Raw genomic sequence first — 21,927 nt, forward strand, 5'->3', positions numbered from 1 at the left:
CCTCCCGAGGGTGTGTGATAAAGGCAGAAGTGAAGTTACGGTTGAGGGGAAGCTGAAAACACTACGTCGGAAGGAAGAGGTAGGTGAAATTCGCTGGTGGTAGTTGTTCAATATGCCCGGCAGCTGACATCTCGCCGTACCCAATTATAAGGTAAATTTATTGGATTGAAATGGCGCAGTGTCTGGACCAGATATAGCGAGGAAGCGCTTCATATAAGAATAGAACAGAATCTGCGAGCGACGCGTGATCTACAGGTGCACTGGTAACACTATCCCTGTTGTTGACGGCTGAGGTGCAAATTATATATAGTTTAACAGAAGTGTTCTCAAAATGAAACGACAACTACCAGTTTTTCCCCACCGATTTTCACCGTACAATGAAATGCCTAGTAGGATAGGAAAATGTATCCCAATACAGTTTAATTGAGGTTGAGCATAAGCTAGTCTACATATCATTTTAAATGTTGATATTTGGTTGGGTTGTTAACCAAACACATTAATTTTGTAATGCAGTAAATAGCCTAAAGTTAAGGCTATCTTACAAACTAATGTAACGGTATTTATTCAACCTTTAAAATGAGTAACATCCGTGTCTACATTTTGAGGTTAGCCCAATATAACTATTAATGTCTTCTTATGTAATCATAGAAAGCGTGTATGTTCAAGATAACATGCAAAAGTCGCAGGTCTTCACAATTGCTATAAAAATCTTCGCAGAATCTCGAACAGCATTGATCACTTGCACTATGTACTTTAAAAGTGAACTCAACGGCAATCCAGGACATTTGGTTGTGCTGTTAGATGAAGCACAGTGATAACACATAAGTTGTTGTATAAATACAAACTATCTAACATTGTATTCCCATTGGACCTTTTTTCTCCTTTTAAATGATTGAACACGCAGTGATAACACATTTAGATGACAACTAAACCAAAAATCAGACATTGTTTTTCCATTGGAATTTGGTTGTGCTTTTATACTGAACAGAAATATAAACGCAACAATTTCAAAGATTTTACTGAGTTACAGTTCATATAAGGAAATCAGTCAATTTAAATGAATTAATTAGGCCCTAATCTATGGATTTCACGTGACTGGGCAGGGGTGCAGCCATGGGTGGGCATGGGCGGGCATAGGCCGACCCACTGGGCAGCCAGGTCCACCCACTGGGGAGCCAGGCCCAAACAATCAGAATACGTTTTTCCCCACAAAAGGGCTGTATTATAGACAGAAATACTCCTCAGCACCCCCCACCCCACCGCAGACTGCGTCTGCGTTTGTGAGGCCGGTTGGACGTACTGCCAAATTCTCTAAAACGACTTTGGAGGCAGCTTATGGTAGAGAAATTAACATTAAATTCTGTGGCAACAGCTCTGTTGGACATTCTTGGAGTCAGCATGCCAATTGTACGCTCCCTCAAAACTTGAGACATCTGTGGCATTGTGTTGTGACAAAACTGCACATTTTAGTGGCCTTTTATTGTCACCAGCACAAGGTGCACCTGTGTAATGATCATGCTGTTTAATCAGGTTCTTGATATGCCACACCTGTCAGCTAGATGGATTATCTTGGCAAAGGAGAAATGCTCACTAACAGGGATGTAAACAAATTTGTGCACAACATTTTAGAGATACGCTTTTTGTGTATGGAATATTTCAGGGATTTTTAATTTCAGCTCATGACACATGGGACCAACTTTACATGTTGCGTTTATATTTTTGTTCAGTGTAGATAGTTGTAAGCATAGTGATATCACATTGGGAATTCTACAAACTTTTGGCAATTTTTGAGTGGGTGAATAAAGGTTGAAATCTCATTGATCAACGTCAACCAAATATTACCCACATTTCCATGTTGAAGTGACGTGGTGTTCCCAGGGGGATATTAAATGAATTTGGCCAAGGGGTATGTCAAACAAATTTAGAGGGTACAATAAAATACAATGTAATAGTATTCTTCAACAATAGGCTACCCTTAGATGCACAACAGGGCCTGGGAGGCTCACAGTACTCCATCAATTATCCAGTTTTCAACTCAATACTTGTATTCCCTAAAAAATGTTATTTAAGATTTAAAACTGCAAAATGTTCTCTCTGTCCCATGGCAAAATGTGTAGAATTTCCCGAGACGTGGTTAGGCCAGCCATGCGCTGCAGCAGTCATAGTAAAACAACTTGTATGCTATTTTTATCGCATTCTAAAGTCAGAGTTGTGTTCTGATTTTGACGCTGTCCCTGATTAATTGAAATCTCAAAAGGGGTCCCTGAACCCCTGGGCTAGCCTACCTGCCTACCAATATTACATTTAAAATTTGAGTCTTTTCTTTTTATTTTCTTTCTTTCTTTCTTTCTTTTTCTTTCTTTCTTTCTTTCTTTCTTTCTTTCTTTCTTTCTTTCTTTCTTTCTTTCTTTCTTTCTTTCTTTCTTTCTTTCTTTCTTTCTTTCTTTCTTTCTTTCTTTCTTTCTTCTTTCTCTTTCTTTCTTTCTTTCTTTCTTTCTTTCTTTCTTTCTTTCTTTCTTTCTTTCTTTCTTTCTTTCTTTCTTTCTTTCTTTCTTTCTTTTTCTTTCTTTCTTTCTTTCTTTCTTTCTTTCTTTCTTTCTTTCTTTCTTTCTTTCTTTCTTTCTTTCTTTCTTTCTTTCTTTCTTTCTTTCTTTCTTTCTTTCTTTCTTTCTTTCTTTCTTTCTTTCTTTCTTTCTTTCTTTCTTTCTTTCTTTCTTTCTTTCTTTCTTTCTTTCTTTCTTTCTTTCTTTCTTTCTTTCTTTCTTTCTTTCTTTCTTTCTTTCTTTCTTTCTTTCTTTTTCTTTCTTTCTTCTTTCTTTCTTTCTTTCTTTCTTTCTTTCTTTCTTTCTTTCTTTCTTTCTTTCTTTCTTTCTTTCTTTCTTTCTTTCTTTCTTTCTTTCTTTCTTTCTTTCTTTCTTTCTTTCTTTCTTTCTTTCTTTCTTTCTTTCTTTCTTTCTTTCTTTCTTTCTTTCTTTCTTTCTTTCTTTCTTTCTTTCTTTCTTTCTTTCTTTCTTTCTTTCTTTCTTTCTTTCTTTCTTTCTTACTCTAGACAGGATGAGGACAGGTGTCTGAGTATCAGTATGAGTTGTTGGCACAGAGTCAAGACATGCCAGTGCCACAGACAATTGTCTGGAGTTTCTGTCTGTCCGGACTCTATGTCCTGAACCTTTCCGGCAGGGTACACAGCTCGCTCTATTGCTCTATTGCTCTCTCGCATGTGTGACCTCATCACTGCTTATCTATTTGTTGATTGATGGCCAACTAATCCGTTTCCAAATGTTTGTCCATCCTCGAGTTAGTATCAGGAGTAATAGTATGTTTTTTGAAGGATTATTTTTATTATGTCTTTTGTGGCCTAGTTATACCTAGTTATGTAATACTATTTGCTGATGTATTTAAGAACATACACACACACAAACACACACACACACATAAACAAACACTAATTGGTGCTCAAATAAGGAGCAGCAGCAAGCTTTACGTGATACACATTGTAAATCTTGTACATACAATGGCCCTTTGTGTCCACTCAGTGGGAGCCCCATAACGCTGCCACCCACTGTTGTTTGCTCTGTAGAAACAATTACTGCACCTCACCCAGTCTAGTCTGCCTGCCTGATCCAGGCAATTTGTTCCTTTCGAAACTGTAGTCTGCCAGCATTCTTCTGATCATTATAAGCACTATATCCTGCATAGCAACACAAAACAAAGGATATAAACTCACTGTCAACTGCGTTTATTTTCAGCAAACTTAACATGTGTAAATATTGTATGAACATAACAAGATTCAACAACTGAGACATAAACTGAACAAGTTCCACAGACATGTGACTAACAGAAATTGAATTATGTGTCCCTGAACAAAGGGGGGGGGGTCAAAATCAAAAGTAACAGTCAGTATCTGGTGTGGCCACAAGCTGCATTAAGTACTTCGGTGCATCAGATTTGCCAGTTCTTGCTGAGAGATGTTACCCCACTCTTCAAACCAAGGCACCTGCAAGTTCCCGGACATTTCTGGGGGGAATGGCCCTAGCCCTCACCCTCCGATCCAACAGGTCCCAGACGTGCTCAATGGGATTGAGATCTGGGCTCTTTGCTGGCCAATGCAGAACACTGATATTCCTGTCTTGCAGAAAATCATGCACAGAACGAGCACTATTGCTGGTGGCATTGTCATGCTGGAGGGTCATGTCAAGATGAGCCTGCAGGAAGGGTACCACATGAAGGAGGATGATGTCTTCCCTGTAACGCACAGCGTTGAGATTGCCTGCAATGACAACAAGCTCAGTCCGATGATGCTGTGACACACCGCCCCAGACCATTACGGATCCTCCACCTCCAAATCGATCCTGCTCCAGAGTACAGGCCTCTGTGTAATGCTCATTCCTTCGACGATAAACGCGAATCCGACCATCACCCCTGGTGAGACACAACCTTGACTCGTCAGTGAAGAGCACTTTTTGCCAGTCCTGTCTGGTCCAGCGATGGTGGGTTTGTGCCCATAGGCGACGTTGTTGCCGGTGATATCTGGTGAGGACCTGCCTTGCAATAGGCCTACAAGCCCTCAGTCCAGCCTCTCTCAGCCTATTGTGGACAGTCTGAGCACTGATGGAGGGATTGTGCGTTCCTGGTATAATTGGCAGTTGTTGTTGCCATCCTGTACCTGTCCCGCAGGTGTGATGTTCGGATGTACCGATCCTGTGTAGGTGTTGTTACATGTGGTCTGCCACTGCGAGGACGATCAGCTGTCCGCCCTGTCTCCCTGTAGCGCTGTCTTAGGCGTCTCACAGTACGGACATTGCAATTTATTGCCCTGGCCACATCTGCAGTCCTCATGCCTCCTTGCAGCATGCCTAAGGCACGTTCACGCAGATGAGCAGGGACCCTGGGCATCTTTATTTTGGTGTTTTTCAGAGTCACTAGAAAGGCCTCTTTAGTGTCCTAAGTTTTCATAACTGTGACCTTAATTGCCTACGGTCTGTAAGCTGTTAGTGTCTTAACGACCGTTCCACAGGTGCATGTTCATTAAAATATTTATGGTTCATTGAACAAGCATGGAAAACAGTGTTTAAACCCTTTACAATGAAGATCAGTTAAGTTATTTGGATTTTTACGAATTATCTTTGAAAGACAGGGTCCTGAGAAAGGGATGTTTCTTTTTTTGCTGAGTTTAGCTTGTCAATTTGAAAGAGAGAGAGAGAGAGCTTTGATGCTTGTTGTGCCAGCATAGTGGTTGAGGATGCCATGGAGTTGGCAGCAGGTGTGATGTTTTCATTCTCAACTGTTGCTTCTGTGACTAATACCGTGTCATAACACTGAAACCGAGCAAGGTGTTAGGACATGAATACATGTTGTGACATTTTTCACGCACTATGGAAATACTGGTTTCCTTGTTTTTTTTAGGCACATTGGCAATTGGCTGTAAATTATATTGTCACAAAACTCTGGCTGAACTCTTGAAACTACTGCATGTGATTACTAAGATACTTTCACTCTCTCTCACTCACTCACTGAGCCAGGTCATTTTAATGGAGGTCCAAGGTCAATGGCCGGAGGTCTTCGAGGGCTCTGACAGACAAGAGGACTCTGGTTGGGAGGATGAACTGCTGGGTAGCTCCACAATCACCTTGGCTCCTCTGGTGGCCAACCCTCCTCCCCCTCCCGTTCGCCGCTCCCAGCCCCTCGTCATCCGCAGAAGCAGGTAGGCCTACCTGACTTGACTTACACAATGGCCATGACTCTTTGGTTGGCAGTGAATGACTCAATAGCGCTTGACACGTCTTATACTTGCTACCGGCACAGAAGTCAATGAGACATGTTCGAATATTGCGTCATATGTCACATCATGTTTTTGTAACCTTCATAAACAGACTATCCTGAAAATAGAGACACTTTTAATATAAATGTATTGTGTAATCGATTGGTTATATTGTGTGAAAAATGTTATTTTCCTTTTTATACATTGTTGTATTATTGTATTTGCGACTCACTTGTTTTTATAAATTTTTCCAGAATGAAAAGCGTGGAACTGTCCTCTGTTCCCTCTATACCCAATCCCTTTCCAGAGCTGTGCAGCCCCTCTCAATCCCCAGTCCTGATTGGCTCTCTCTCACCGCCGAGAAGTGACACACATGTAAGTTCAAGGGCTGAATTCAGCCAAGCCTACATTTATAATATTATTATTATTATTATTATTATTATTATAATGTGATTGGCTATGCAATCTTCAGGGATATTTTGCTGCATTCATTTGATTGGCCATGGGTAGGTAGAACTGTCATATTGATAACATTGCCTCTTTGGAATACAGTATAAGTTAATTTGACTGGGTCTGGCAGAGAGGCCTCCAGAGGGGATATCATGGATTAATGTTATTGACTGTGTGGTTCGCAGGGGTTAATTTGATTTGCAGAGGCCCCTGGGTATGCTTGTGTGTATTTAACGCCAGGCGACAGACTGAAACAATGCCATAGATGCTCCTGGGCATGACAACACTCACTCACCACATACAAGCGTGCCACACGCACATTCTAATACACACACATAAAGACAAACAAAAACACACCATTTTCCTCCAATTACTTCCACGGTATCTTTACTTGTGGTATAGTTGCACAAACAAATTCCATAACGTTGTGACACCATCCATCACTGTCCGGATTAACATAGGTTTGAAGGTTAGTTTTTAAGGTCAGTAGAGCTATGTTAGTAACTTTAAGTTCATGCAATCTTCTCTTTGCCTCAGGCTAAAGCCTTAAAGTAGTTGCATATTTTTGAAAACAGCTCAGAACTGACCTTCGATCTCCATACAAATAAATGTCAGTTTACATTCAATGTAAGGCGATTGTAAAATGGCAAATTATGCCATGTCAAGGACATTTTGTTTAAAATGCCCTACTTATGTGTTTATTGTACTGTATGTACCTAGCTACTAGGTACAGATTGGTTTTGTTTTGCCCCATGGCTACTGCAAACATCAGAGCAAAAATGTTCAACATTTCACTAAGCTATTTTGCTGACGGGTTGAATTCAGCGGATATTGATATCTTGCTCGGAAAGAATGTGCAAACATCCCCTATGAGCAGCGTTGGAGAATGTTCTTTTTTAAAAATAACTTGTTACAATGTTACTTACTATGAAAAGTAACTTGTTACATTACTTTTGCGTTACCAAACACCTCTGAAGATGCCTTAATTCCTATGCCCAGTAAAAGGCGCACACTACCTTTTGAATGGCTTGCATAGCCTAAACAAGGGGTGCAACTTTCACTGGGGACAGGGGGGACACCCCCACATTCTGAAATAGCATTTATGCCCCCCCCCCCCCAGTTTTATCATTGGAATGTGATACAAACGAGGCAACGGTGTGCTTTAGGACCATGCGTACGCCTCCGAGCGGTCGGGTAGGCTGTTTGGAGTGTTTATCTGACTGAAAAAATATGTAGTAATTATGTCCCCCTCCCACTTCTAAAACCAAAGTTGCGCCCCTGGCCTAAACTATCTGCAGTCTATAACTCTGGGCTATACCAACTCTACTAATAATGACAGACGCAATATCTCCTTTACAATACTTAAAATAAATTATTTGCCTTTGTTGAATTATTTACACAGTGCTTTCGGAAAGTATTCAGACCCCTTGACTTTTTCCACGTTTTGTTACGTTACAGCCTTATTCTAAAATGGATTAAAAAAAACAAAATCCTCATCAATCTACACACAATACCCCATAATGACGAAAAGCGAAAACAGGATTTTTAGACATTTATGAAATGTATTACAAAATAAAAACAGATACCTAATTTACATAAGTATTCAGACCCTTTGCTATGAGACTCGAAATTGAGCTCAGGTGCATCCTGTTTCCATTGAGCATCCTTGATGTTTCTACAACTTGATTGGAGTCCACCTGTGGTAAATTCAATTGATTGGACATGATTTGGAAAGGCACACACCCGTCTATATAAAGTCCCACAGTTGACAGTGCATGTCAGAGCAAAAACCAAGCAATGAGGTCGAAGGAATTGTCCGTAGAGCTCCGAGACAGGATTGTGTCGAGGCACAGATCTAGGGAAGGGTACAATTTTTTTTTGCAGCATTGAAGGTCCCCAAGAACACAGTGGCCTCCATCATTCTTAAATGGAAGAAGTTTGGAACCACCAAGACTCTTCCTAGATCTGGCCGCCCGGCCAAACTGAGCAATCGGGGGAGAAAGGCCTTGGTCAGGGAGGTGACCAAGAACCCGATGGTCACTCTAACAGAGCTCTAGAGTTCCTCTGTGGAGATGGGAGAACCATCCAGAAGGACAACCATCTCTGCAGCACTCCACTCATTTTATTTATTTTACCTTTATTTAACTAGGCAAGTCAGTTAAGAACAAATTCTTATTTACAATGACAGACTACACCGGCCAAACCCGGATGACGCTGGGCCAATTGTGCTACAGCCTGGAATCAAACCAGGGGGTCTGTAGTGACGCCTCAAGCACTGGGATCCAGTGCCTTAGACCGCTGCGCCACTCGGGAGCCCATCAGGCCTTTATGGTAGTGGCCAGACGGAAGCTATAACAGCCTGCTTGGAGTTTGCCAAAAGGCACCTAAAGACTCTCAGACCATGAGAAACAAGATTATCTGGTCTGATGAAACCAAGATTGAACTCTTTGGCCGGAATGCCAACCGTCACATCTGGAGGAAACCTGGCACCATCCCTACGGTGAAGCATGGTGGTGGCAGCATCACGCTGTGGGGATGTTTTTCAGCGGCAGGGACTTGGAGACTAGTCAGGAAAGAGGGAAAGATGAACGGAGAAAAGTACTGAGAGATCCTTGATGAAAACCTGCTCCAGAGTGCTCAGAACCTCAGACTGGGGCGAAGGTTCACCTTCCAACAGGAGAACGACCCTAAGCACACAGCCAAGACAATGCAGGAGTGGCTTCGGGACCTCTCTGAATGTCCTTGAGTAGCCCAGCCAGAGCCCGGACTTGAACCCAATCGAACATCTCTGGAGAGAACTGAAAATAGCTGTGCAGCGACGCTCCCCATCCAACCTGACAGAGCTTGAGAGGATCTGCAGAGAGAAACGGGAGAAACTCCCCAAATACAGGTGTACCAAGCTTGTAGCGTCATACCCAAGAAGACTCGAGGCAGTAATCGCTGCCAAAGGTACTTCAACAAAGTACTGAGTAAAGGGTCTGAATACTTACACTACCGGTCACTTACACACCTACTCATTGAAAGGTTTATCTTTATTTTTACTATTTTCTACATTGTAGAATAATGAAATAACACATGGAATCATGTAGTAACCAAAAAAGTGTTAAACAAATCTAAATATTTGGTATATTTGATATTCTTCAAATAGCTACCCTTTGCCTTGATGACAGCTTTGCACACTCTTGGTATTCTCTCAACCAGCTTCACCTGGAATGCTTTTCCAACAGTCTTGAAGGAGTTCCACATATTCTGAGCACTTGTTGGCTGCTTTTCCTTCACTTTGCAGTCCGCCTCATCCCAAACCATCTCAATTTGGTTGAGGTTGGGGGATTGTGGAGGCCAGGTCATCCGATGCAGCACTCCATCACTCTCCTTCTTGGTAAAATAGCCCTTACACAGCCTGGAGGTGTGTTGGGTTATTGTCCTGTTGAAAAACAAATGATAGTCCTGCTAAGCCCAAAGCAGATGGGGTGGCGTATCGCTGCAGAATGCTGTGGTAGCAGAGCTGGTTAAGTGTGCCTTGAATTCTCAATAAATCTCAGACCGTGTCACCAGCAAAGAACCCCCACACCATAACACCACCTCCTCCATGCTTTACGGTGGGAAATACACGTGCAGAGATCATCCGTTCACCCACACCGCATCTCACAAAGACACGGCGGTTGGAACCAAAAATCTCCAATTTGGACTCCAGACTAAAGGACACTTTTCCACCGGTCTAATGTCCATTGCTCTTGTTTCTTGGCCCAAGCAAGTCTCTTCTTCATATTAGTGTCCTTTAGTAGTGGTTTCTTTGCAGCAATTTGACCATGAAGGCCTGATTCACACAGTCTCCTCTGAAAAGTTGATGTTGAGATGTGTCTGTTACTTGAACTCTGTGAAGCATTTATTTGGGCTACATTTCTGAGTCTGGTAACTCTAATGAATGTATCCTCTGCAGAGGTAACTCTGGGTCTTCCATTCCTGTGGCTGTCCTCATGAGAGCCAGTTTAATCATAGTGCTTGATGGTTTTTGCGACTGTACTTGAAGAAACTTTCAAAGTTCTTGACATGTTCCGTATTGACTGACCTTCATGTCTTAAAGTAACGATGGACTGTCATTTCTCTTTGCTTATTTGAGCTGATCTTGCCATAATATGGAATTTGACTTTTACCAAATAGGGCTATCTTCTGTATACCCCCCCTACCTTGTCACAACACAACTGATTCTCTCAAACGCAGTAAGAAGGAAAGAAATTCCCCAAATTAACTTTTTAAGAAGGCACACTTGTTATTTGAAATGCATTCCAGGTGACTACCTCATGACGCTGGTTGAGAGAATACCAAGAGTGTGCAAAGCTGTGATGAAGGCAAAGGGTGGCTTTTTGAAGAATCACACTTTTTTGGTTACTACATGATTCCATATGTATTATTTCATAGTTTTGATGTCTTCACTATTATTCTACAATGTAGGAAATAGTCAAAATAAAGAAAAAACCTTGAATGAGTAGGTTTTCTAAGACTTTTGACCGGTAGTGTATTTACATTTTAGTCATTTAGCAGATGTGATATGTCCGGTTTTTTTTCTTCACATTTTTATAAATTTCCAAATTTTCTAAAAACCTGCTTTTGCTTCGTCATTATGGGGTATTGTGTGTAGATTGGGGGGGTGATTTAAGCAATTTTAGAATAAGGCTGTAACGTAACAAAATGTGGAAAAGGTCAAGGGGTCGGAATACTTTGCGAATGCACTGTATCAAACCAACTGGGCAAAGTGAAATGAGAGTTGAAATATCAGAACAACTGGCTACCAATCTGTTTTACCCACTGATATGAACTGGGCAGAGAGATTATATGTATAACTATACAATCACATTGTGTTGTGACCTTTCCATTATGTTTAATTTTATATTCTTATCAACTGAGCCTAACTCTTATCTAGCTACATTGTTTGCTTTATTACCAGACAATAAATGGGGCACTCGCCTGAACCCGATGATCCTGTGTTTGTGTGTGAATCCTGCAAGTAGCATCAGTCAAGATTCAATGGGTCACATCTTGCCTTTTCTTCTACCAATTCAAAGTAATGCGAATACTGCCACGATAAAAGCTATTGTCTCTCATCTCGCTAGATATCTAACTGCCGGCTACCATGCCAGCTACCCACCTCAACGTTCGTGCAGGAACAGGAAAAGCGTGACGAACGTTGCCTAGGTGGAGAGATCACATTTTATTTTATTTGCGCCAAGAAAGAAAAAGGGAAATAATATTGTAGAAGTAACTGATTACTTTAAAAAAAAACAACGAACGCTTTAGTTTACTCGTTACCACCAAAAAGTAATCTGAGATTACTCTAACGCATTACTTAACACTGCCCACGAGACTCCAAGCATTTGTCCATTATCTGGCCTGTCGTCATCTCTTGCGGAACGAGTCTGCGTTCGCTAAATAACAGGTGAAGTTTAAATCCGGTTGTACTGGTTTTGGAGTTGGCTGAGGAGATCGCTAGAGGCTGCATCGGGAGTGTCACAAGTCCTCAATGTAACCTGTACCTGGCTCTCCTCTCAGGCCTTGGGGGCCCGGGCTAGGCCTTGTGCCAGTCCCATCAGACCGGTTCTGGAACAAGGTAGGAGGAGGGACAGAGGAGGTGAAAGATCTTGTAAATAAGAGGGGGAGAGAGAGAGCGGTAGAGAGATTGAACAAGACAAGTTCAAGGGGAGGGTGAAGTGTCAAGGGAGATAAAGGATTATTTTGAGCTGTCACTATAAAAGCTGTTGACTGATTCTTGCCATCAGAAACCCAGTCTCTCACCCTGGTTAAGCTTTGATGTGACAGTTCCTATTGCTATTTATTCCTATTGTTCATTTATGATGTTCATTTATGATGTGCACTTTGCCCGTTGACACTAGCGTGCCAGCAGTAACATCATCTCTTTTTAATCCTTTAATTTATTTTCATTGTTTTTTTTTGTTGTTGCCTTGACGTTGGATTTGTTTTGTTTGTGTTTGTCTTGGTATGCATGTGTATGTACGTTGAATATTGCACAATGTACTCTGTTTTCTCAATGTAGTATCTCTTTCTCTGTCTGGTTCTCTGTCTAGCTGATCAAGGTGTTTGGTGAGGACAGTCACAGTCGGTCCCTGTGGGTGATACCCAGGGCCACAGCCAGGGATGTGTGCCATTTGTTGGTGCAGACAGCCCACTGCAGCGACCAGGAGAACTGGGCTCTGATAGAGCTGCATCCAGCCCTGGGCCTGGGTAAGACTGGACTGCACACTGTCCAAACATTGCCCAGCAAAATGCCATCATTGGCATTCCAATTATTTGCAATTGTTTTTGGAATGTTCGTGGGTTTTCTAAAGGCGAGTTTACATCAAAAATATTAGACGAGATGAGACAACTGGAGTACGGTGTCCATATTAGGACAGCCTCAGACTCATAAGGAGTTGGTTTCAGACTCACTCTGACTTGAAAAAGCCTGCATACCCAGTAGCACTCCAGGAGGACGGTTGGCCACCCCTGTCCTACACTGTGTAAAGTATTTCTCCCTGGGTTTTCCCCCCCAGAGCGAGTTCTGGAGGACCACGAGGTGGTGGTGGAGGTGCAGACTGCCTGGCCCCCAGAGAGCGACACCAAGCTTCTGTTCCGCAAGAACTACGCCAAATATGAGTTCTTCAGGAAACCTGTGGTAGGCCTGCTGAGCTCTTCTGCATCCTCTATCATTTGTCTAGGAAGAGAAGCTATTTCAAAGCCAAATGCCAAAGGCCCTGCTCAATACATAGTCACTCAGAGATCAGCTTAGATGGATGGAAGGAAATTGTGATGAACAGTATAACATACAAGGTGCTCTAACATTATGCATTATATAAAAGGATTCTGATCGGATCTTATGTTATGCCAGATTGTTGGCTGTACTGCTTTTAGTCAGACGTATGAGTAACTGTTTGTTAATAATCACTGTCATCTAGACGTCCTGGTAGAATCAGTGTTAACATTGTGTTCTTATCACATTCACGTTTCTCTTCCTGTTCATTTAACACGGCTGACTTCATACACGCACGCATACACACACTCACATGGTATTTAAAAAAAAATATATTTCTTAACTTATTAGCATGGTAGGCAAGTTGATTCGCACAGGTGTGCGTGTCTTTGCATGTACAGACAGTAGGCAAAATAAACCTTTGTCAGGTTTTAAACATTTGCTTTGATTTGCATGACATATTGCCTCAACCCCTTGAAACACTGCTATCAAGACTTGCTCATAACCCTCCATAAAGGCTCTAGAGATACATTATGTTATCTAAATAGCCCTTTGGTTTACAACTGTAGCTTCCTGTTACAGCTGTTCTTCCCCGAGCACATGATCTCAGACAGTGCTGATGTCACCAAGGGCATGACCTCAGCAGAACTCATCCAGGTAAGCAGCCTACTGTAGGGAAATAGAACAAGGCCTACTGCCCTGGCATAGCTTCTCCTTTGTTCTGTATGTTAGGTTTCACTCTAGCTGTGGATAAACTAGATGTGAATCCCTATATCAGGTTGTCAGGAAAGTATATCAGGAAACACATTTAATTGGCAGATATTGAGAATGACATTTCAATCATGTCAGAGGATGTACAGAAACAGTCTTTTGGAATGGTTTTTAGTTCAGTAGTTCAAGTGATTCAATTTTGAACCTTGTTGATTTCAATGCTTTTCTTTGGTTTATCCACTGTATCTTTGTCTTTGACCCAGATGTTGTTTCCTTGCCTCTCTCCAGAATCTGCTGCAGTTGGGGACATGTCCTGAGATCCAGGGCTTCCTCCACGTCAGAGAGCCCAGCCGCAAAGCCTGGAAGAAAGTCTACTTCTTCCTCCGACGTTCAGGCCTCTACTGCTCCACCAAAGGCTCATCAAAGGTTAGCCATGGAGCACAACATTTTGATAGAAATAGAACATCCAGAACAGCTAGCCCCACTGAAAGTAATTTACAAGAAATGGCAAAGGTACATAAAGATGGTGGATTTCAGAAATTACGTTATTGTTTTAGCACTATGCACAGAGTTTCTAAACTACGGTGTGCGACATGGTTTAATAAACCAATAAATCAGCACAATCTACTTTTTTGTTTTTTCAAATTGGTGACGTCTTGGAGCTAAAATTGGGATCATGTATATTGTGCTAATGACGACACAAAAAAAGGGTAACAGAGAGTAATGTACAATACGCCAAACTTAGCACACAATACGTTTGTGGTAAGTGCATGGAGGACACCATTTTCATACATATCCACTATTTAATGCACATTCATTTAGTTTTAGGCTTTCCATTTCAAATCAATGGTTAAATAACTTGGGGCGGCATAGTTACTGTACATGTATGTAGATATTTGTAGTATATTGTTTCGATATGCCCCATCGACAGATAGCATGGACTGTCTGATTGTCTGTCTCTGATGGTCTGTGTGTCCTAGGAGCCCCGTCACCTCCAGTACGTGGCTGACCTGGAAGACCTGAACGTCTACAGTATCACCAACAGCCGCAAGCTCTATGGTGCCCCTGTGGACTTCACCTTCTGCGTCAAGGTAACCATTACAACCGTCCAGGGCTCCGTTCAAGAGAGCAATGTTTAGAAATGTTCTGAAATAGGATGCTTAGATGTTTCTTTGTGTGTAGCCCAGCAAAGACCGTATTCGTGCGCAGGACTTGAAGCTGCTGTGTGCGGAGAACGAACAAACACGCACCTGCTGGACCTCTGCATTTAGACTATTCAAGGTGAAGAGAAACCAGTACTCGAATATCATTACATCATGACCTGAACTTTATTATGGAAGCAGATTCATGCCAAAACAAACACAAATAAAAGCATACAAAATGTGGCATACTGGGTAAGATGGTGGATAAATAAAAATAAAAAAACTTGATAGATACATGTGCTTACCTTTTTACTTTCCTCCTGTGTCTGCCGGAGCAGTATGGGAGGCAGCTGCATTGTAACTACCAGCTGTCCCAGTCAGCACCTTGCCTTCTGGAGGCTGTGTCTCAGCGGTGTGAGTCGGAGGCCAGCCTGGTCGCCATGGACTTTTCAGGGAAGGCGGGGGGCCGGGTCATCCAGAATGCCTGGGAGGCCCAGAGTGCAGAGAGGGAGGAGGGACAGGCATGGAGGGTAAGGATAACTGGGTAGGATGGTGGGGTGGAGAATGAAACTGGACAGAGATAAAGATCGTTGAGGTGTATTTATTTTTTATCCTTTATTTAACCAGCTAAGTCACATTAAGAATTACATCTATTTTTCAAGTACGCCCAGCATACATATAGTTCCACATGAGACAACACCACATAAAACATAACAATGAATGGAAGTTAAAACAGTGCAAAGTGTTCCAAGATAATACAAAAATAGAGAGGTCAGGTGACAAAGAGCAGGAACATGGGGATTGGGGTAAGAGGGTCACGGGAGGAATAACAAGCCAACAGACCAGGTTGTTGTTGGAGGTGTGTTAGCATTGTGTGCAGTCTGGAGTTACTAGTGAGTATGACCTCTCTTGTCTCTCAGAGGAGAGAAGCCTTGAGGTGCAGCCTACCCAACCTTACCCCAGGATCTCGGCCCTCTTGTGAGTCCAGTCAAACAAATACTGTGTCAAATTGTTTCACATTCACAGTGATTCCCAAACAGAATATATTTGTTCAGGACATTGATCTAAATGGTAAATGAGTGTGTGTTTGTGTGTATTACACAGCCATCCACAGGACCCAGCCCTGGTTCCATGGTGGTGTGTCGCGAAAGCAGGCCCAGAGGCTGATCGAGGAGCAGGGATTGGTGGACGGGTGTGTGTGCTTGTTGTGGGCACAGCTTTGCATGTAGCTCCTTTGCATGTAGCTTAGTTTGTAAACAACATGCTCACCTTGGGTGACATCTACCACATTGTGTGTGTGTGTGTGTTTAGGATGTTCCTGATTCGTGAGAGCCAGCAGCATGCCCAGTGTTTTGTCCTCTCGCTGTGTTACAAGCTGAAGACCAAACACTACCTCGTCATCCCTGTGAGTGGACTTTCCTCTGCCCCGTCATGTCAGCCTTGCATTGTCCTTATAGCCTTGCTATCTCATAGTCTCATACTAGATATATATGATACTGATAGAGTAACAGTGTTTTTCATCATAATTTGGCACAAACAGGTATGCAGATTACAGCTAGTTATCTAACTCTGGTATCATATATATGTTTTTGCGCTAATTGTGTGATCCTGACAGATGAGCATATAAATGATTATTTTATTGTGAAACCCTTTCCTTAAACTCGTTTCTCTGTGCAGTGTGAGGAGGGCGGTAGGAAGTACTACACCATGGACGATGGCCTCACCCTCTTCATTGACCTACTGCAGCTGGTGGAGTTTCACCAGATCAACAAAGGCATCCTCCCTGTCTGCCTCAAACACCCCTGTGTCTGTGTCGCCCTCTGACCACTGTGCTAGGGACACCCCATATGACTCCAGGGACACCCCATATGACTCCAGGGACACCCCATATGACTCCAGGGACACCCCATATGACTCCAGGGACACCCCATATGACCCCAGGGGCACCCCATATGACCACTGGACAAGCGAAACCCAATATGACAACTGGCCTAGGTATATCTGCAAAGTAGTTAAAACGCTGTCAGTTCCACGATAGCTAGCTAGCTGTACACCGGTAGACTGTGTCCTTCGCCCCTGTGTTTCAGGCACTGTTTTCCCGATGGCGAGGGCAGGCGGGAGGTAGGCGGGAGGCGGATGCGACACCTTGTGCTAGCTGACTAGCACACTGTGTCGCTAACTATCAAACTAGCTAGTACACAGTATCACCGTAGCCCACCGTCTGCTGTGCTAGCAGGAGGCGGGGACGACCGGTAGACAGTGTCCTTCAACCCCGCCTGTCGGGCATTCATGCAGGAACCAACGGGATGCTCGGGGGGGCGTTACGTTACTGCAGATGTGGGAATGCCCCAAATTGTGAGCTGCAGTTGCACACTATTGAAAAAGTAATATATTGCAGCTTTAAGTCCATGCTATAGGTAGTGTGGAAGGGTCTAGACATGGGAGGTCACAGCTATACACCCCTAGCAGTAGCTTTTAAATTATGTATTTTTAATTGAACTTAACTTATTGTAGTTTCAGACATCACCCCCCCCTTCCCTTTGAGGGTAAGTTTAATTACGCATTTTGCACTGACTTTAGCAGGCACAGCTTTAGGATCTTAGAAAGAGCGCCAGCATTCATGGTAGGATTTTGTGCTATAACCTAAAGAATTTGACTTGCTAAAGGGCTTGTTCACTCCCTTGTGAAGCAGTACCTCTGTGGATAGTTGGCTGGATTGCTACAACTGATATCACTGAGTAGATTCTTCAATTTAGAAAGTAACATTGTTGACGCACATCCTTAGGGGCTAGGTGATTTGCAGGTGGAATTGTTGCACATAGAGCCCCTTTCAATGTGTGGGATACAGTGTGCACGTTCTTCAGTGTACCACTAGAGAGCACTCTTCATACACGGGTAGCAGAGCCAAAGATGTGAGAGTTGATTTGTCGTTGAGGAATTGATCAGGGGCTTACCCAGAAAGGTGCAATGTTTTAGAATCAGTTAGAAATAAACTCTATAGAGCTATTATAAATCCATATTCTTCATTTCAGGAATTATCAAGCCTTTTCTGCACAATACATTTCTATCCGAATGTTCTGTAATATTGCACCATCTTGAATAAGCCCCAGGTTTGGTGAAATACTGTAGCTACTCTGAATGCCTTCTGAATGTTTTTCAATGATGTGTATATGTATATTTAATTATTGTTTTAAGGTTCACTGTGTATGGTTTTCATAATAGGACACAATACTAAGTGCCTTGTATATTCATATAACACTTAGAACTCTTAACCCTCCCGTTGTCCTAGGGTCAAAATGACCCGCCACTGTGTTGAACCAACTTTATTTAATTTGTATATTTTTTGGATCATTTGTGAGAAGGAGGCAGTGATACTTTAAAGAAAGTATCACTGCCTCCTTCTCACAAATGATCCCAAAAATATAAAAATTTAATAAAGTTGGTTCAACACAGTGGCGGGTCATTTTGACCCTAGGACAACAGGAGGGTTTTAAATGCATATTTCTGCACAATGTTGGTTGAGGGAGAACTATTTTTATATTTTGCTTTTTGTAGTTAGCTGAAAAAGAGATGTGGGCTGTTCATTCCTACTCTGCATGTTCATAGTGTAAACTTACATGTATGGGATTTCTATCAATTACATCAGACTTATTTGAAATCTTGCACTTGCTCATATCTTTTATATGAATAAGTGGTGTTAGATGTGCAACATATACATCTCAAGTTATTCAATGCACAAGGCCAGTTTACATTTGTGCCACATTTTATTATTTAAAAAATTGAATTAAATTGTATTGTGTGATATGCAACATGGCAAATATCTATATCTCTTTCATAACTGTTTAATAAATAAGTGATTTCTTATGATTTCTTAAATTGCATCTAATTTTCATTTTTGCACTGTAATCATGGCCAGGACCAGATGGAGTTGTCTTATCACTATGGCTACATTATCTGCATTTACTGTAAATATCTACCAATGAGAGCGCTTTACAACATAAACATAACAAGAATGGACCTCAATATTACTGATGAATTTACAGCCTACCGACATGTACAGTGCCTTCAGAAAGTATTACATTTACGTAATTTAGCAGACGCTCTTATCCAGAGCGACTTACAAATTGGTGCATTCACCTTATAGCCAGTGGGAAAACCACTTTACAGTATGTTTTTTTTTTTTTTTTTTTCTTTGGGGTGGGGTAAGGGCGGTAGAAGGATTACTTTATCCTATCCCAGGTATTCCTTAAAGAGGTGAGGTTTCAAGTGTCTCCGGAAGGTGGTGAGTGACTCCGCTGTCCTGGCGTCGTGAGGGAGCTTGTTCCACCATTGGGGTGCCAGAGCAGCGAACAGTTTTGACTGGGCTGAGCGGGAACTGTGCTTCCGCAGAGGTAGGGGGGCCAGCAGGCCAGAGGTGGATGAACGCAATGCCCTCGTTTGGGTGTAGGGACTGATCAGAGCCTGAAGGTACGGAGGTGCCGTTCCCCTCACAGCTCCGTAGGCAAGCACCATGGTCTTGTAGCAGATGCAAGCTTCAACTGGAAGCCAGTGGATTGTGCGGAGCAGCGGGGTGACGTGAGAGAACTTGGGAAGGTTGAACACCAGACGGGCTGCGGCATTCTGGATGAGTTGTAGGGGTTTAATGGCACAGGCAGAGAGCCCAGCCAACAGCGAGTTGCAGTAATCCAGACGGGAGATGACAAGTGCCTGGATTAGGACCTGTGCCGCTTCCTGTCTAAGGCAGGGTCGTACTCTCCGAATGTTGTAGAGCATGAACCTACAGGATCGGGTCACCGCCTTGATGTTAGCGGAAAACGACAGGGTGTTTTCCAGGGTCACGCCAAGGCTCTTCGCACTCTGGGAGGAGGACACAACGGAGTTGTCAACCGTGATGGCGAGATCATGGAACTGGCAGTCCTTCCCCGGGAGGAAGAGCAGCTCCGTCTTGCCGAGGTTCAGCTTGAGGTGGTGATCCGTCATCCACTCTGATATGTCTGCCAGACATGCAGAGATGCGATTCGCCACCTGGTTATCAGAAGGGGGAAAGGAGAAGATTAGTTGTGTGTCGTCTGCGTAGCAATGATAGGAGAGGCCATGTGAGGATATGACAGAGCCAAGTGACTTGGTGTATAGCGAGAATAGGAGAGGGCCTAGAACTGAGCCCTGGGGGACACCAGTGGTGAGAGCACGTGGTGCAGAGACAGATTCTCGCCACGCCACTTGGTAGGACCGACCGGTCAGGTAGGACGCAATCCAAGAGTGAGCTGCCCCGGAGATGCCCAACTCGGAGAGGGTGGAGAGGAGGATCTGATGGTTCACAGTATCAAAGGCAGCAGACAGGTCTAAAAGGACAAGTGCAGAGGAGAGAGAGTTAGCTTTAGCAGTGCGGAGAGCCTCCGTGACACAGAGAAGAGCAGTCTCAGTTGAATGACCAGTCTTGAAACCTGACTGGTTTGGATCAAGAAGGTCATTCTGAGAGAGATAGCAAGAGAGTTGGCTAAAGACGGCACGCTCAAGAGTTTTGGAGAGAAAAGAAAGAAGGGATACTGGTCTGTAGTTGTTGACATCGGAGGGATCGAGTGTAGGTTTTTTGAGAAGGGGTGCAACTCTCGCTCTCTTGAAGACGGAAGGGACATAGCCAGCGGTCAAGGATGAGTTGATGAGCGAGGTGAGGTAAGGGAGAAGGTCACCGGAGATGGTCTGGAGAAGAGAGGAGGGGATAGGGTCAAGCGGGCAGGTTGTTGGGTGGCCGGCCGTCACAAGTCGCAAGATTTCATCTGGAGAGAGAAGGGAGAAAGAAGTCAAAGCATAGGGTAGGGCAGTGTGAGCAGGACCAGCAGTGTCATTTGACTTAACAAACAAGGATCGGATGTCGTCAACCTACTTTTCAAAATGGTTGACGAAGTCATCCACAGAGAGGGAGGAGGGGGGGAGGGGGAGGAGGATTCAGCAGGGAGGAGAAGGTGGCAAAGAGCTTTCTAGGGTTAGAGAAATGAGTCAAAGGTAGACGTAGGGAGGTTAAAGTCACCCAGAACTGTGAGGGGTGAGCTATCCTCAGGAAAGGAACTTATCAAGGCGTCAAGCTCATTGATGAACTCTCCAAGGGAACCTGGAGGGCGATAAATGACAAGGATGTTAAGCTTGAATGGGCTAGTGACTGTGACAGCATGGAATTCAAATTAGGAGATAGACAGATGGGTCAGGGGAAAAAGAGAGAATGTCCACTTGGGAGAGATGAGGATTCCTGTGCCACCACCCTGCTGACCAGATGCTCTCGGGGTATGCGAGAACACATGGTCAGACGAGGAGAGAGCAGTAGGAGTAGCAGTGTTTTCAGTGGTAATCCATGTTTCCGTCAGCGCCAAGAACTCCTTGACTTTTTTCACATTTTGTTGTTACAAAGTGTTATTTGAAATGGATTGAATTGTCATTGAATTGTCATCTACACAAAATACTCTAAAGTCAAAGTGGAATAATTGTTTTATTTATTAATGGAAAATAAAAGACTATCTTGATTAGATAAGTATTCAACCCCCTGAGTCAATACATGTTAGAATCACCTTTGGCATTGATTACAACTGTGATCTATTTCTGGGTAAGTCTCTAAGAGCTTTGCACACCTGGATTGTACAATATTTGGCAATTATTCTTTAAATAATGATTCAAGCTCTGTCAAGTTGGTTGTTGATCATTGCTAAACAGCCATTTTCAAGTTTTGCCATTGATTTTCATTCCGATTTAAGTCAAAACTGTAACTAGGTCACTCAGGAACATTCAATGTTGTCTTGGTAAGCAACTCGTGTACAGTGCATTCGGAAAGTATTCAGACCCCTTGACTTTTTTCACATTTTGTTACGTTACAGCTTTATTCTAAAATTGATTAAATTGTTTTTTCCCCTCATCAATCTACACACAATACCACATAATGACAAAGAAAAACCTGGTTTTTAGATTTTTTGGCTAATTTAAAAAACAACTGAAATATCAAATTTACGTAAGTATTCAGACCCTTTACTCAGTACTTTGTTGAAGCACCTTTGGAAGCGATTACAGACTTGAGTCTTCTTGGGTATGACGCTATATGCTTGGCACACCTGTATTTGGGGACTTTCTCCCATTCTTCT

General features: G+C 42.9%; 1 protein-coding gene across 1 annotated transcript; it reads left to right on the forward strand.

Moving 5' to 3' along the window:
• grb7 (growth factor receptor bound protein 7) lies at positions 1 to 17,331 on the forward strand. Its single transcript, XM_041902985.2, has 14 exons — positions 1 to 79; positions 5,520 to 5,701; positions 6,013 to 6,133; positions 12,289 to 12,445; positions 12,754 to 12,875; positions 13,533 to 13,607; positions 13,950 to 14,087; positions 14,642 to 14,752; positions 14,844 to 14,942; positions 15,142 to 15,333; positions 15,724 to 15,781; positions 15,908 to 15,995; positions 16,115 to 16,208; positions 16,481 to 17,331. Exons 2-14 carry the CDS (start codon positions 5,529 to 5,531, stop codon positions 16,625 to 16,627), a joined length of 1,575 nt encoding a protein of 524 aa, XP_041758919.1. The 5' UTR covers positions 1 to 79; positions 5,520 to 5,528; the 3' UTR covers positions 16,628 to 17,331.
• The last annotated feature ends 4,596 nt before the right edge of the window (positions 17,332 to 21,927 follow it).

This window comes from Coregonus clupeaformis, chromosome 2 (assembly GCF_020615455.1).
Source record: "Coregonus clupeaformis isolate EN_2021a chromosome 2, ASM2061545v1, whole genome shotgun sequence".
Lineage (NCBI taxonomy): Eukaryota > Metazoa > Chordata > Actinopteri > Salmoniformes > Salmonidae > Coregonus > Coregonus clupeaformis.